Source organism: Myxine glutinosa, chromosome 14 (assembly GCF_964187855.1).
Source record: "Myxine glutinosa chromosome 14, kmMyxGlut1.1, whole genome shotgun sequence".
Classification (NCBI taxonomy): Eukaryota; Metazoa; Chordata; class Myxini; order Myxiniformes; family Myxinidae; genus Myxine; species Myxine glutinosa.
This window is the reverse complement of record NC_136274.1, coordinates 47,265,776-47,281,105: the sequence shown is the minus strand read 5'-3', so window position 1 is coordinate 47,281,105 and position 15,330 is coordinate 47,265,776. Positions and strand designations below refer to the sequence as shown.

Below are 15,330 nucleotides of genomic sequence, written 5' to 3'. Positions count from 1 at the left end.
TCTTGGACCTCTTCTTCGGATCGGAAAGTGGTTCCACCAAGCGCCTCTTTAAGTGGCCCAAAGTTGTGGTAATCTGAAGGGGCGAGGTCTGGCGAAGAGGGTGGATGAGGAATACACTCAAAATGTCGGTCCTCGATTGTTGCAGCTGTCGCGCGGGCAGTATGGGGTCGAGCATTGTCATGATGCAGCAAAACACCGCTAGTGAGTAGTCCACGACGGTTTGATCTGATTACTGGTTTCAGATTATTTTGAAGTAGGTCGCAGTATGATGCACTGGTGACTGTAGTCCCTCTGGGCATGTAATGCTCTACAAGTGGGCCTTGGCTATCCCAGAAGAGCATCAGCATCACTTTTCCAGTGGACGGGCTTTGTGTGGATTTTTTGGGCTTCGGTGAAGTTGAATGGCACCATTCTTTACTTGCCCACTTCGTTTTTTGGCCGAAAGTAGTGGATCCAGCTTTCATCCCCAGTTATTACGCGCTATAAGAAAGTGTCGCCTTCTGTTTCGTAATGTTGCAGAAGTTCTTCACATGCGTCCACTCGCCGCTCTTTCAGTTCGTGTGTCAGTTGTCTAGGCACCCACTTTGTAGACACTTTGCGGAACCCCAGCACATTGTGAATGATATGGTGTGCTGAACCATGGCTAACGTTCAATTTGGAGACCACTTCATCCAGCGTAATGCGACGGTTCACACGCTCAACTCCTGCGACCATTTCTGGTGTTTTAGCTGTGTGAGGCCGGCCCGAGTGAGCAGCATCTGCCACACTGGACACCACTTTTAAACTTCCTGTCCCAGTCATACACCTGCTGCAGCGATAATCATCCGTCACCATATTGCATCTTCATTCTGCGATGGATTTCACTGGGATTCACACCCTCACTTCCCAAGAAACGGATGACAGAACGTTCCTCCTCCCTGGTGCATGCTTGTAAGGGAGCCGCCCTCTTGGAACTGCTCTAGTGACGTCATATGCTCAATGTTGCCGGATCTAACATGACTCCTCCCCATAGATATGACATATGTCGTCTAAAACTACACACATTACATTCTAGAATTTATATCGCCATTTTATGGTTACTTATTGACTGGCCGTCGTATATATACTGAAACGCAAAAGAAACTTACCACCTTTGAAACCTTTAAATATCAACAATAACACTGCGTGTAGTAAATGTGTGAACTTATTTGTGGACAATAGTGTCCTCACTGTCAGACAAAACGGTCACGGATGGTCACTTGAACCTTCAATGGTCACTTCATAGCACAGCTGTTGAACAGCCATTTTGACTGTCAGTGATTAGCCAAGGGGTACGGGATGATTTTAATGAGCTGCACGTGATGTCTTGATATTGGCTTTAAAAAGGCCAGTGCAAAATGGGCATTTTGACTGAAAAATTTGACCATTTTGACCAACTTCAAAAAGACCGAAAACGCAAAAGAAACTTACCACCTTTGAAACCTTTAAATACCCAGAACTGAGACCTGAGACCACCCAGAACTGAGAAACTTTCAGCATGACAACGCTCGTCCCCATGCTGCTCGCTTTACCACTGCATTTCTCCAAGGCGAGAACATCAACACCATGCAGTGGCCTGCACTCTCCCCTGACCTGAATCCCATGGAGCACCTGTGGGATGAGCTTGGGAGACGCGTAGTTGGCAGGGCCAGGACACGGGCAGAGCTGCTTCAGACATTGAGGACTGAGTGGGACAGAATCCAGCAGCAATCCATCCAAAGACTGGTAGGCAGTATACGCCGACGATGCACTGCCTGTGTCAAAAACAATGGTGGCCACACACGCTATTGAAAGGGGACTGACATTGCACCCTGTGCTGTTCTGTACTGTAGAACAAACTGATGAGATGGTGTATCTTGGTCAAAAACTTGACATGTCATCAATAAAATGCCAATGTTTCAATTAGCAATTGTTGGTTTGTTTTATTTTGAACTGTTACAATTTTATTACATTTCAAACAAGTGGTAAGTTTCTTTTGCGTTTTCGGTCTTTTTGAAGTTGGTCAAAATGGTCAAATTTTTCGGTCAAAATGCCCATTTTGCACTGGCCTTTTTAAAGCCAATATCAAGACATCACGTGCAGCTCATTAAAATCATCCCATACCCCTTGGCTAATCACTGACAGTCAAAACGGCTGTTCAACAGCTGTGCTATGAAGTGACCATTGAAGGTTCAAGTGACCATCCGTGACCGTTTTGTCTGACAGTGAGGACACTATTGTCCACAAATAAGTCCACACATTTACTACACGCAGTGTTGTTGTTGATATTTAAAGGTTTCAAAGGTGGTAAGTTTCTTTTGCGTTTCAGTATATATTAACATATTAATGTTATATTTAACAATGTATATATTAACAATACATACACACACACACACACACACACACACACACACACACACTAGCCGAAAGCACCCGGCGTTGCCCGGGTTCTTTTTGAATGAATTTACTACCATAATTCAGCTTTTACTCGCAGCCATAGAAGATTGACTACTATAATTCAGCTCTGCTTTTAATTGCGAAATGGGCCCAGCCCGGCCGAAGCGGTCTCGACCGGCCTCGCCACCTAGCCTATAACTTTCCCGGGGCCCGTCCCGACATTTTTTTGTATTGGAGGTTTCCTCCTATCTTTCACCGTTCAGATTAGCTTGCGCAGACAAACAAACAAAAACTTTCTTTTATAATATAGAGAGAAGAGATACACACACACACACACACACACACACACACACACACACACACACACACACACACACACACACACACACACTTAATTGTACAGTATCGGTTGTTCCTAAACTTAAATATAATTAATTTAAAGGATTGCTGTAAATGATGTTAATTTCACAACATCCCATATTCAACTTTTTTAAATTGCAAACCTCAAACATAGTTTCTCCACCTAAAGCAAATTGACGTGTTCATTTCAACCTTCATTTCTATCTGAGAGAACCTCAAAGTTCCTCGGTCAAATCCTCTCGGAGGAGTAGATGAAATGTACATAATACTTTCCCTCGATTATATAGAGATTTATTACAACCGTGAAATAATGTTTTATTTGTTAACAAGTAAAAAGCCGGTCAAAAATGACTGGTTGGAACAGTTTATTTGACGGTGCAGCCTCCTGAAGTCTGAATAAGCCCCGGCCTAGTGTCAGGTGTGCTTATATCTTCTTTATTTATTAGACATGCTGCGGACATAAATGAACACTTGCTTTACTCTGCGTGCGTTGCAGCTAATTTAACCTCCCTGCCCCTTGTATTTATTGTTATATTTTTTAAAAATGATTATGTACACCGCCCTCGAGGCTCGGTTTGCAAGTCACCATCTACAATTCCAATAGAAGAGACATCATTACTCTTTTACGAAAAGTGTTTTTTGAGTTTGTTTTATCCCCAAAAATAGAATGGTGAACACACATTCGTGTTAAAAGATTGGCCTTTAAAACGTACCCTTATGAAGGGGGACAGACATCTGTATAAACACACAAACTGACATTGTGTTTTATATGATTGACAAATAAATCCTATTGTAATGACAAGTAGCGTGTGAGTCGCAAGTATAATGTGATAACGTATAACTTTAGTCTTAACTGCCATCCTCAATTGCAAGTCAAACTGATAACGCACATGACCGTGTAGGAATGGGCGCAACACAAAGTGGAATATGATTTGTATCAACTGGGTTTGTACCACTTTCCTGGATGTATTCTGTTGGCTGCAACCAAGAAAAGACGTGGTTATCGGACAACAAATAACAGATGAATATAATTGCAACAGAAAAATAAACGCGAATGTACATGTTAACATCAAAATGGCCCGTAATATTCGCAACATAATGTCCATAACAAACTTCGGTGTCCGAAGGTTTTCGCATTCGGTTTCGGTTTTTCGCATTCAGCTTCGCTTCGGGTTTCGCATTGCCAAAACCCAACTTGGTGTGCATCGGTTTCCACTTACACGTCACATCTAATCGGCCCCCAGTGAAGTGACATGATAAGGCTTTTGCCTAAGTATATGTAACGGATATTAATAAACTTGTAGAATCAGAGACGGTAACTCGTCGTGTTGAAGAAAAAGAGAGGAAAACAAGTACAGATACATTCAAAGTACACCGCCCCCATGCCAAATAATTAAATATCCTACAGCGCGGCATTGCCGGGACGCCTTCGCCGCCCGGCAATACCGCAGTGCAGCTCATAGAGGCTGCATTGGGAGGGAGAGGTGTACACTAATTGATTGATTAATTGTATAATTAAAATCAAGAAAAGATTATCATAAAATATTTTCTTAATCAATTGGCTAATAGCATAACTAAACCACTAGTGCTTCATACAAAGATGTATCTTTTAGAAATTTAATTAAATAAGGCATTAATAAAAAAATTAAATAATTAATTGATTATTCAATAAATAATGAATCGATTAAGACATTAACTGATTAATCAATAAATCAAAAATATCCTTTATAGCCACATCACTTGGTCACACTCATGTCCAAATATTAGCTTCCCAGCTCAAAAGGTGCCTGAGATATTGGCGAAATGAGAAAGAAAATAAATAAATGATTAATAATGAAAATAAATAAATAATAATCATTAAAAAATTAAATTATTAATCAATTCGGTCACAGAACACATAAACCACCACCATTTCATCAGAATCTGTAACTGAAAAAAAAAAAATTCAGTAATTAATTGAATAATTAATCGATTAATTGATTAATCAATAAATCAAAAATATCCTTGATAGCCACATCACTTGGTCACTGTCATGTCCAAATATTAGCTTCCCAGCTCAAAAGGTGCCTGAGATATTGGCCAAATGAAAAAGGAAATTTAATTAATTAAATAAGTACTTAATTAATCTCTAATAATTAAATAACTCCTCAATTAATTGATTAATCAAAAAACAAAAAATACTGTTTTTGACAAAGGACTTGCTCACTATTGTGCCGAAATTTCACCTTCTCAGCTCAAAGGATGGCTGAGATATCGCCCGGACAAACAAACAAGAAAACAAACAAACAAGAAAACAAGAAAACAAACAACCAGAGTGAAAACTGAGTACTCCCTTTCAGCGTGCGTCACTGCCGAGCCCCCTTTGGTGCCCGGCAGTGACGATTTGCAATGCCTGGAGATGGCATAGGAAAGGAGCGGTGTACAATATCATTGTGATTTGGTTGGTGCCCTTGGCCTGTATGTGAAATAGCAACCCCTCCTGTGGTTGATCTGTGAAACGAACCCACGAGCAATATCGCCAATGCCGAGCGAGTTTGTTCCCTAGATCAACACTCGGGTGGGTTGCTATTTGCTCCATGTACATCATCTTCTCAAAGGTGTAACCTTTGAGTCTGTTTGTTCTTCGAGCAAAATAGATGGAAATTTTAAAGCCAATTGTAGGTACTGCTCTCGCATTATTTCTGGATCCGTTAAAACCAGCTCAAACGTCAAAACTCTTTGAAAGGTAAGTGGTTCTACGATCTTTTCTGACGTTATTACGAGCTTGTGAGAAACATTACAACTAAGAGCTTCATTGAGTTGATGTCGGTGTCAACTAATTTGCCCATGTAGGCCAAATATACACAAAGAATTAAGTTAAGCACCCCCCCCCCCCCCCCCGTTTTTTTACAACCTCGCACATTACAAGTTTGTTGTCGTCAAAACAGTGTAATATACCCATGATATTGCTATATTTTCTGGAGAAGTGATATTATGGTCACATAAAAACATAACAATCATGCCGTTTTCAATATTTTATTCTGAATAATTTAAGGTGAAATTTTTTGGGAATTTTAGGCATATTTTCACCTCAATTTAAGTATGGAGCTATAGGTCCATCACGGACAGTGTGGATGACGTTTATGTTTTCTAACGTACAGTCATTGTTCTGAGAAGACCTCTAGCGATCTTTGCGTCAATAACGTGTGTAGGACCCACGTGATCGGATCACTGACTCAACCCTACGTCTCATAGACCCTGTAAGCCGTCGTATGCGTTGCTGTGGCAGGTTGTTCCATTCCCGATGTAATGCACGTTCCAATTCATCCAGATTGGCTATTGGAGGGACCATCTTCGCAATTTGTCGTCCCAACATGTCCCAAACGTGCTCGAGGGGGTTCAGGTTCAGGACAGGATTAGGGGGTGCTTAACTTAATTCTTTGTGTAGGGGTGCTTAACTTAATTCTTTGTGTATACAACTCGGAATTTAAAAAGTATAACATGCAAGTATCATACCTATTTCCTATATTTTCTATACGGACCATTGTGGATTACAGGATCTTCTATTATTTGTACATGTTGAATCTAGTACAAATAGATCCTGTCTTGTGTGGTCAATGTTATCTTTCAAGAAAAGGCCACTGCATCAGGATGGCCTCGACACCCTTGAGATACGTGCCCTCACCTCTGAGCCGTCTAACCTGGGTTTGAATCCCGACACAGCTATAAACTGTCATCCTGGTGTTTCTCAGGCAGGATGATTCATCAATGTGTGTGCTGTCACTTGGATGGACATTAAACTGGGCATCCCGTGTGCCAGCATTCGTTTGTGGACGTTAAAGATCCCATGGTGTCTTTCGCGAAGAGTAGGCGAGCTTTCGCCGGCACCATGAACAAATTAAAAATACCTACCATAACCAACAGAAGGCATTGCTTCAGCCAAAGACGCTACCCCACATCCTTGTGCTGCATACAAAATAAGAAGGAGGTCACTGCATAAGTCACGTATATTGTTGAATATACAAATACATGCATTTTTTATTCTTTCTCTCTTAATCTTTCCCACACATGTGGTAATGTGTGCAGTGAAATGCTTTACAATATCTGCTACGCAGGAATTGGTTGGGATTGCAAAAGCTTTTCTCAATGTCCCACAGTTAGTCTTCAGCACTTGTACCGCCTCAAGACCTCAAAGGTGTTTGAGAAGGCACATCTTCGAGATCTGCCGGATGAAGACCCATTTGCTGTGCAGATTCTTTCCTGGTGTCCAGAGAGCCGTGTACTGTGCGTCACGGGTGTCTCGGCGCATGTTATCATGTACCGTTTCAGCCGCTTTGAGTCCAATGTTGAGTTAGTGGTAAGATCCTGCCTCAACCACCTTCCAATTGTTGAATTGTAAATACTGATAGGTTTTGACATCCTTGATGATACAATGATGGTTTCTCCAAAGAAGCATTTTTCAGGGTGTCAGAATCTTCTTTGCTGATAATTAGAAGTCTTTAACATCACATGTATAAACAATTGTATCAAGAAGGCAATTTTGCTGCCATTATGCATGTTTTGACTGCAGACTCAATTTACCAAATTACTCGACCATCTAAAAAGGGAAATTATTTCTCTGACTGATGGTGCCATTGGCTTGTCGTAGTTATGCTAATTAATCTCCGATACCACATGCCACAAAGTTTTCTCTGCAACCATTTTCTTGATGGAATTGCACTTTTAGCAAAATGGTAAAACTGTAACTTACATGCACTTATCTTTCCAGATAATGTACTGCAATAGTTGGGTTTGCATTGACCATTTTACTTTCCGATGCTTTATGAAAGGCACCACTGATGAGGCGAGTTAATGAGTTTATAACACCAAAAGGAAATGGTGTCGCTGCAAGCTGTACAATTTGTGTTTTGCTTATTTGCTCTGTTGGCAAAATAATTGTGTTTTCTATAGGCATTGGAGGTACGAATGCAATCTGATGCCGACAATGACGAGTCACCACAAGGAGATCAAAGCCCGTTGCAACAGCAGCAGCAAGCGGTTGTCACACGAAGTCATTCAGTTCCAATAGCTGAATCCAACCCCAACACCACCAACATTGCAAGCACTCTGGAAAGTCTCAAGTAAGGAAAGTTGTGGACAGTTTTATACAAAGACATTAATCCCAGGAGCTTGATGAATAGCTCTGTTTGAAATTGCCTCATAAAGGCTTGAGATAAGTTGAAACCCATGAATTGCTGCCATCGTTTTGGCCTTCGATTGGCTGAATGCCGGATATTCCCATCATCATGTTTTTATCTAAGTTTCGTGATCGACTAACCAAACGTCTTGCGGGAGGGATATCATTCTCATTTTGGAATTTACAATTGAAGGGTTGTGCCCAAGTCTAGGACAAGTGTAACTTAAAGTTGACAGTATAGGCCAGGGTGAGGTTGGCTAATTTGGCCATGAGTACAGTTAGCGAAGAGCTACGAGTTATTTGGTGTTATAACTGTGTTGTGTCGAGGAAGGGTAGCACTTGGAAGGATGTCTTTTGCAGCACATTGAAAGCCATTTTGATGTGCACAGATGTAGTTGCTGTATTGTAATATTTAAATTGCTGATATTAGACCTACCATTGTCATCCTTGTGCATCAGGGTTAAGTCAAATGCACTGAAACAGCAAGCTGGGTACCAAGCGGAGCTCGCCATTCAGTCTCTCTGGGTTTATGGAGAACCTCCTCAGCAGATTACCAGCTTGGAATTGAACTCTGCTTATAGTCTGTATGAGACCTGTCCTCCATTGTCCTTTTTTCTTCTTCTTTTTTTCTCTCTCCACAATCCCTTATTTATTAATTTATTTCTTTTTGTCTTTCTCCCCATGACAATTGCCATATTTCCTTATTTTTGTGCTTCTGGTTTTTTGCTTTTGCTTCTTCTTCCTCCTATTTTCAGCGTTGCTTTTGGTAACAGCAACGGCTTAGCAATCGTGGATTATCTTCAGAAGTCTATTCTTCTCAATGTGAGCACCATGGAGATATACAACTTGTGTGATCCTTCCCAGCGGCAGCTGCGCTCGCCGCGGAAGGGCAAGCAAAGCGGTGGGTGTGAAATTTGTTTTGCAGTCCTTTAAATTGAATTTTAATTTGAACTTTAGGACAGCATTTTGCCTTTTACCTCCAGGTTCCTCAAGTATTATCCATTTAAAAGCAGTATTCACACCTGTACCGACTTATTTCCACCCCAGGTTCAGGGGACATCACAGACTTTAGTGGGCTTCAGGAGTCTGAACGAAGCAAATCACCGACATCAGGTGACTGGCCACCATTTGTTTCTTTTTCTTCTGGATGCTTCCTGATTCTGCTTCTTTTTATTTATTACTTTGTTTATTTCTTCATTTAACGGCACAACTATTATTCAAAAGTTTATTTATTTGTCCTCAACTATTTCTTTCTCACCTCCCCCTTCCCATCTTGCATGTGTAAAATGTATGTAGATCCTTGTGTCTTTTCTTCCTTTTCTCCCCTTCCTTGCTTTAACTCAAGACCATTCCTGGTCGGAGACATCAAATGTGGCCCAAGCATGCATAAAGTGAACTCTAATAATAATAATAATAATAATTTAAAAAAGAAATGATGTTTATAGGCCATTCAATGCTTCCTTCTGGAAGATAGATTTTTGAATAGAAGAACGAACGCTTTATTTTACTTTATTTTACGCATTGTGGGTGTGAAATGGGCCTGTGCATCGCCACACGACTCTGATTTATCTTTTCTTCAGACGATGTGTGATTACATAGCTAGCATTTGTTTTAATGAGGTCACAATGTATTGGCTGTGGCAAGATCATCAAATTAGCCTTTTTATGTGTCTGACCATGCAGCCAGTAAATGTGAGACATATGTATGCCTTAGTTTTCTCCAACAGAAATCGTATGTTGATACTGTGCTCGCCAAAGAAGGAGAGCTCTTTTTTTTAGTACAACATTTATGCTCGTGGAGGAGTGATGTCACAGAAGATAAAAGGCAACACACTGGCAGTGGGAAATGTGGATGCCTTAAAAAGGGATGAATAGAGAGAGAGACAGAGAGAGAGAGACAGAGAGAGAGACAGAGACAGAGAGAGAGACAGAGAGAGAGACAGAGAGAGAGACAGAGAGAGAGACAGAGACAGAGAGAGAGACAGAGAGAGAGACAGAGAGAGAGACAGAGAGAGAGACAGAGAGAGAGACAGAGAGAGAGACAGAGAGAGAGACAGAGAGAGAGAGAGAGACAGAGACAGAGACAGAGAGAGAGACAGAGAAAAGTAAACGGTGAAAATATAGTGGAGGGGAGGAGGGGTGGGGGTGGCGAAAGAGGTGCAGAGCGATCACAAGTAGGGATGGAAGTTGCCCTTCAGTGATCAATATGCTACCAAAACTTGAAGCCTTGGAGGGAAGGGTGGGATAAAGTAGTTTATAGGGTGGTGTTAGAGGGTTTATTTTAATGAAACTACAAACAGATTTGTATCCGATTGGTGTTCCACACAGAAAATATTGTCGTGACATAATAAGCTACTTTATAAAGCTAAACCAGTGCAACTATTTAAACTGGAATGATGCTCAGGGGAGAGCTCAGCTCAGCAAGGCTGAACCATTTACGTTTTGTATCTCATTGATAGGTCATATCTGGATCCAGGCCTGAACCAAAATCTAATCAGCTTGTTTTTGTTCTTCCCACCTACATCTAGTTTTGGCATAATCAATCCACAACTTTTTGAAATATAATGCTACATATCGTTTTTGATCCTATCACTCAAGGGTGAAGTCACTTTTTAACAATTTAAACTTTTTATATCCGGATCCGGAATCGAATCAATTCTTCGTTGTCGCACACCCAACTTGTCCACCATGTTTCGTCTGAATCAATCCATAACTTTTTGAGATATCTTGCTATATATCGGTTTTCACCCCATCACTCAATGGTGAAGAATCACTTTAAAAAATTATCTGATTCAGATCTACACCAAAATGTAATCATTTCATCCTTGTTACATACCCAACCTCTCCAACAAATGTCGTCCAAATCCATCCACAACTTTTTGAGATATCCTGTTTAGACAAACAAACAGACAGATGGGGTGAAATCATAATGTCCATCCACATTCGGTGGTGGAGGTAAAAAAAAAACAGGCTTGGTGTTGAGCAGCCACCATGGTAAAGCAGCGGTAAAGTTGTGCAAACATGCAATAAACATATTTCTGCTACAGCCTCATTAGCTGCTTTGTATAAAATGAGATGGACAGAATTTATCTGCATTTTAACTTTCATTATACTATAGCAAAGGGACCCAGTAAAATGGCAATTGGTAAATAGATTTCTGCGATCACCAAGGGTAAGCCTCCCCTGGCTTACGCTTGGCCCACGATCCAATGATGGCATATTTTTCTTCGGACCACCATATGTATGACCTTGACCTTCAACATCTCGGGATACAGTGTAAATGAAGAAAATGTGTCCCCATCTACAATATATCCATACAATTCAACATCATGAAAATTGGAGAAAAATTATTCAAGTTCTGATGAAAAAGTAGTTTTTTGTTAATGAGGTCACAATCTGAAAAAATAGGTCAAGGACATGAATCAAATATGAGGTGCACAAATTCAGTGCAGGTCCATTATTATGATCCAAGAACATTTTGGACGGCCAAGCGGTATTTGAGAAAATCCGCATTGCAAAATTGAATGATGACACAAAATGAGTTTGTTTGTTTTTTCAGACGTCATTTAACCTTGACCTTTAATTTGGGGTGTAAAACCTTCCTCAAGTTATCGTGAAAAATGGTAAAATGTCTATAATTGGGTCATGGCCTTAATTTTATTTGCCCTTTAACTAAGTTTTAAGTCAACCCAGCATAATTTTTATTCCCATTATTAATGCAAAATTTCATTCTGAAGGTCCTCGTGCATTGGCATAAAAAAGGGAGAAAAACCTAAATAGTGGTTTACTACTCCGAGGGGTGTAAGACCTTGACCTTTAACCGAGAGGGGTATGATTTAATTTAAGCGTAAATGTACCTTGCTCTAGGCTATCTAGAGGGCAGTTTTGTTCTAATCAGACAAGCCTTAGTCAAGTTATGGTGGAAAATTTAAAATGTCTATAATTAGTTTATGACCTTAAAAATTAGGTCAAAATCAAAAACAGGCAACCCTGTATACTTTTTATTCCCATTGTTGATGCAAAATTTCATTCTGAAAGTCCCAGTCAACTGTGTGATATAACATGGAAATTGGGAGTGCAGGAAGAATTTTTTTTTTGAAATGGTGCTTTAGTACTCCTAGGGGTCGAATAAACTGGGGTATCATTAAAATTGGGGACACTGATTGGAAAACAAACCGTCCAACAGCGATAAGCCTCCCTTTATCCTATAGGGGGAGGCTTAAATAGTTAATCTGATTATTTGTTCATACCCTACTGTGACCCTGTTGATTCTCGTAGTCAGGATGGAAGCTTAGGTTTATTTATGCTATGATGAGATCATTGGTGATTTGGCTTTCAGAAGATATAATTGTTGATGTCTGATTGGTGTCTAGACTTCAAAGCCGAGATTGTTTTAATTGATGGACGTGCTACAAGAGTGTTGCTGGGAGAACGATATTTTTGGCAGTGGTACGATATTGTGGACCACCATTTATTTATTATTTCACTGATGATGTGAAATCCTATTGCACGTGATAGTGACAAAGTTGTCCATGGGAAAACGCAGTCTTTTCCAGGTGAAGGGCCAACTCTTTATAGTGTTTGTCCTTGGGCCTTATTTATTGTCGTGGCAAATGGTGGTTGAAGTGGGAACTGGTGATGACGTAGCTGAAATAGTGTAGTCGTAATTTTTGCAAACAGCAAAGAACTTATTAGTGGGGCGGCTTAGCCCAAATATTCAAAAGAATTGTGCATTTTGTGAAACAAGCACCAAATTTGGCACAAATGTACATTAATATGTTGCGAACATTTTCAGATATTGGGCCACTTGAAATTCCGTAATTTTTTTTCTTCAAATTTTTTCAAATTTCGTAATTTCAAATTTTTCGGGTGACACCGTCACAATTTCGGTCTTCGAGGCCGGCCGATAGGCAAAGTGTGACCGGAAGGGACGAGGTTCTCCTGACCACGTGGCCCTCGATCTGGGAAGCGAGAGGCATTCCATTAGTGGACGCGCCCCTCACGCCCGACTTTTGGGCGGCCCCGACAGGCCGTTTGTTTTGACGTTCCGTGACAGGCCCCGCACCCCCACCTCCGGGCCGACCGGAAGCTTGTGCTGAGTACATCATACCTGAACAACTCAGTGAGGCAGAACACAGCAGTGCACACCAGGGTGACCCCTTCAGTGCATAAACCAATTAACCTGTCCACTGCAGGGCATATAGAAATGAAGTTATTTTCTGCATATAATAATAATATAAGTTCAGTTCTATATAACAATTTCTGTTATCACCACTACCACTACAACTACCACTACTACAAGCTTTGTCTGGAATTTTGTGGACTAACAGACAAACAGACATACAGACAAGCTGGGATCAAAACATTACCTCCTTCCACCATTGAGTGTAGAGGTAAACATCATGGAAATTATATCATGCCCTAGATTTAATTCATGCTTACCCGTGTATTTGCTTCACTGGTTCACAAGGTCTTTTGCATACATGTAATTCAGACTCTCGTCTTCATTGCTGACCACACAATGTTCGCAACATATTAATATACATTTGTGCCAAATTTGGTGCTTGTATCACAAAATGCACAATTCTTTTGAATATTTGGGCTAAGCCGCCCCACTATATCGGCCGGCCTCGAAGACCGAAATTGTGACGGTGTCACCCGAAAAATTTGAAATTACGAAATTTGAAAAAATTTGAAAAAAAAAATTACGGAATTTCAAGTGGCCCAATATCTGAAAATGTTCGCAACATATTAATGTACATTTGTGCCAAATTTGGTGCTTGTATCACAAAATGCACAACAGGTTTGCTATGCTGCTACACTATATGTAATTTTACAACAAATAACTCGTCAAAATTAATTTGCCAAAAGCACACACCAAATGAATGCTCAATATACTGTTAAAAGTGATGATTTTTTTTTTCTTAGAATATTTGTCAAAGGTCAGCGCTTGGAGAGTTGTACGTATATAGAATTTTCATGTGTAAAATGGATGCTGATGTAGAAATATGGAGTGGAGCGGCATCACTATTTTTTAAAGAAAAATAAGAACATAGCAGATAGAGAGTTAGGTGCTCGATCATAACTAAGCAAAGTCATATATACATGTACATTTATGACAGGTAGTTGGGCAGCATTTACATGATGGGGTTACATCAGACTTGTCTGTCCCATGTGATGTGTGCATCATATGTCACGATACTCGCTCAGCTCGCTGAAAGTGGCTTATTTCAACTTTTTATATCAATGTGATTAAGAATTTCAAGTTATTATTGTGAAGCTCACCTTCCTCATGTGAAAATGATGTCGCGTGTTAAATAAGGTGGTGTAAAAGACGCTGCATCAACGGCGGTAAACTTCTGGAATTCGTTTCCACAACCTTTAAAATATCTATTTTATTTCAATTGAATTGTATACTTGAACGCTGTAGAACACAAGTCACCATATTGCCATTTCCGAAAAGCTTTCGTTCAGCAGCACTTTTTACATCAGATCGACAAATCTAATTTACCACACACAGACCTCGTCCGTGTCCTTTTCTCTCCAGCCTGTGTGGGGTAAGGTGTTCTCTGAACTCTCTAGCTGTCTCTCTGTCACTGTGTCTGTCTGATGCTTTGCCTTTGTAAAGTGCTGTGTCATGTCCAACTTGTATTTGTTGTTCCTTCACAAGCACAAGTAACCACCATGCTCCCTTTCTCTCCAACACAGACGTTGATGTGTTTTTTTTTTTTCATTCATTTCCTTTCATTTCCTTTCGGTCGGTCAGATTTTTTTTTTTTTATGTGATCTCATGGTTCGTTTTATTTTATCACATTATTTATACATCTTCGAATTTAATTACGAGTGTCAATTTTAACCTGTTTCAAGTGATGATGGCCAGTTTTATTTTGCCCTTTTCATATTCTGCTTGTATTATTTGTCATTCACTGAGCTGAATTTTCGTTTTATACTCAGGTGATCACTCACAGGAAGATAAAGTTGTCTCAAAGACCTGGCTACGTGGTACGTTTCCAGTTCGGTGTCTCATTGACTTTACCAAATGATACGGTCGTTTAGGGTGCACAACGTTCAAAAGTCCTTTCCGCCAACTCGGCTTGGATTATTTATCAACATTTGTTGTTTGCATTGGCGGTAGTTTGACATTGGTAACCAAGTTGTATAAAATCACCATAAGACCAATGAGTGGCATTATTTATTTATTTATTTATTTATTTTTTTCCCCCCTAATTCTTGATATTCACTTTTAACATTTTGTTGCCTGGTGAGTTTGTCCTTTTTTGTGATCACGATCTTTTAACCAATGAACCATGATGGAAAATTTCCTGATGCAAGTGACCTTTTCTTGTTGCGATTCACTTAGCGAATGCTTTTGTTCGTTTGTTTTGTTTCTTTATTGCCTTTTCCGTTGAGAATTGTTTGTTT

The 15,330-nt window shown here is 40.1% G+C and overlaps 1 protein-coding gene across 9 annotated transcripts in view; it reads left to right on the top strand.

Annotated features, from left to right (window-relative positions):
- STXBP5 (syntaxin binding protein 5) overlaps positions 1 to 15,330 on the top strand; it is a 282,257-nt gene that overhangs the window by 244,772 nt on the left and 22,155 nt on the right. For 7 of the 9 annotated variants that reach the window (XR_013621432.1, XR_013621431.1, XM_078768412.1 and 4 more), the window contains exons 15-20: positions 6,891 to 7,090; positions 7,684 to 7,853; positions 8,368 to 8,493; positions 8,665 to 8,810; positions 8,957 to 9,022; positions 14,863 to 14,910. Coding sequence is in view for 7 of the 9 variants with exons in the window: in XM_078768412.1 (XP_078624538.1) it covers positions 6,891 to 7,090; positions 7,684 to 7,853; positions 8,368 to 8,493; positions 8,665 to 8,810; positions 8,957 to 9,022; positions 14,863 to 14,910 (756 nt within the window). In the remaining 2 variants the exon portion in view is untranslated. The remainder of the gene's footprint in view (positions 1 to 6,890; positions 7,091 to 7,683; positions 7,854 to 8,367; positions 8,494 to 8,664; positions 8,811 to 8,956; positions 9,023 to 14,862; positions 14,911 to 15,330) is intronic. The other 2 variants (XM_078768417.1, XM_078768415.1) reach the window with 1 other exon arrangement.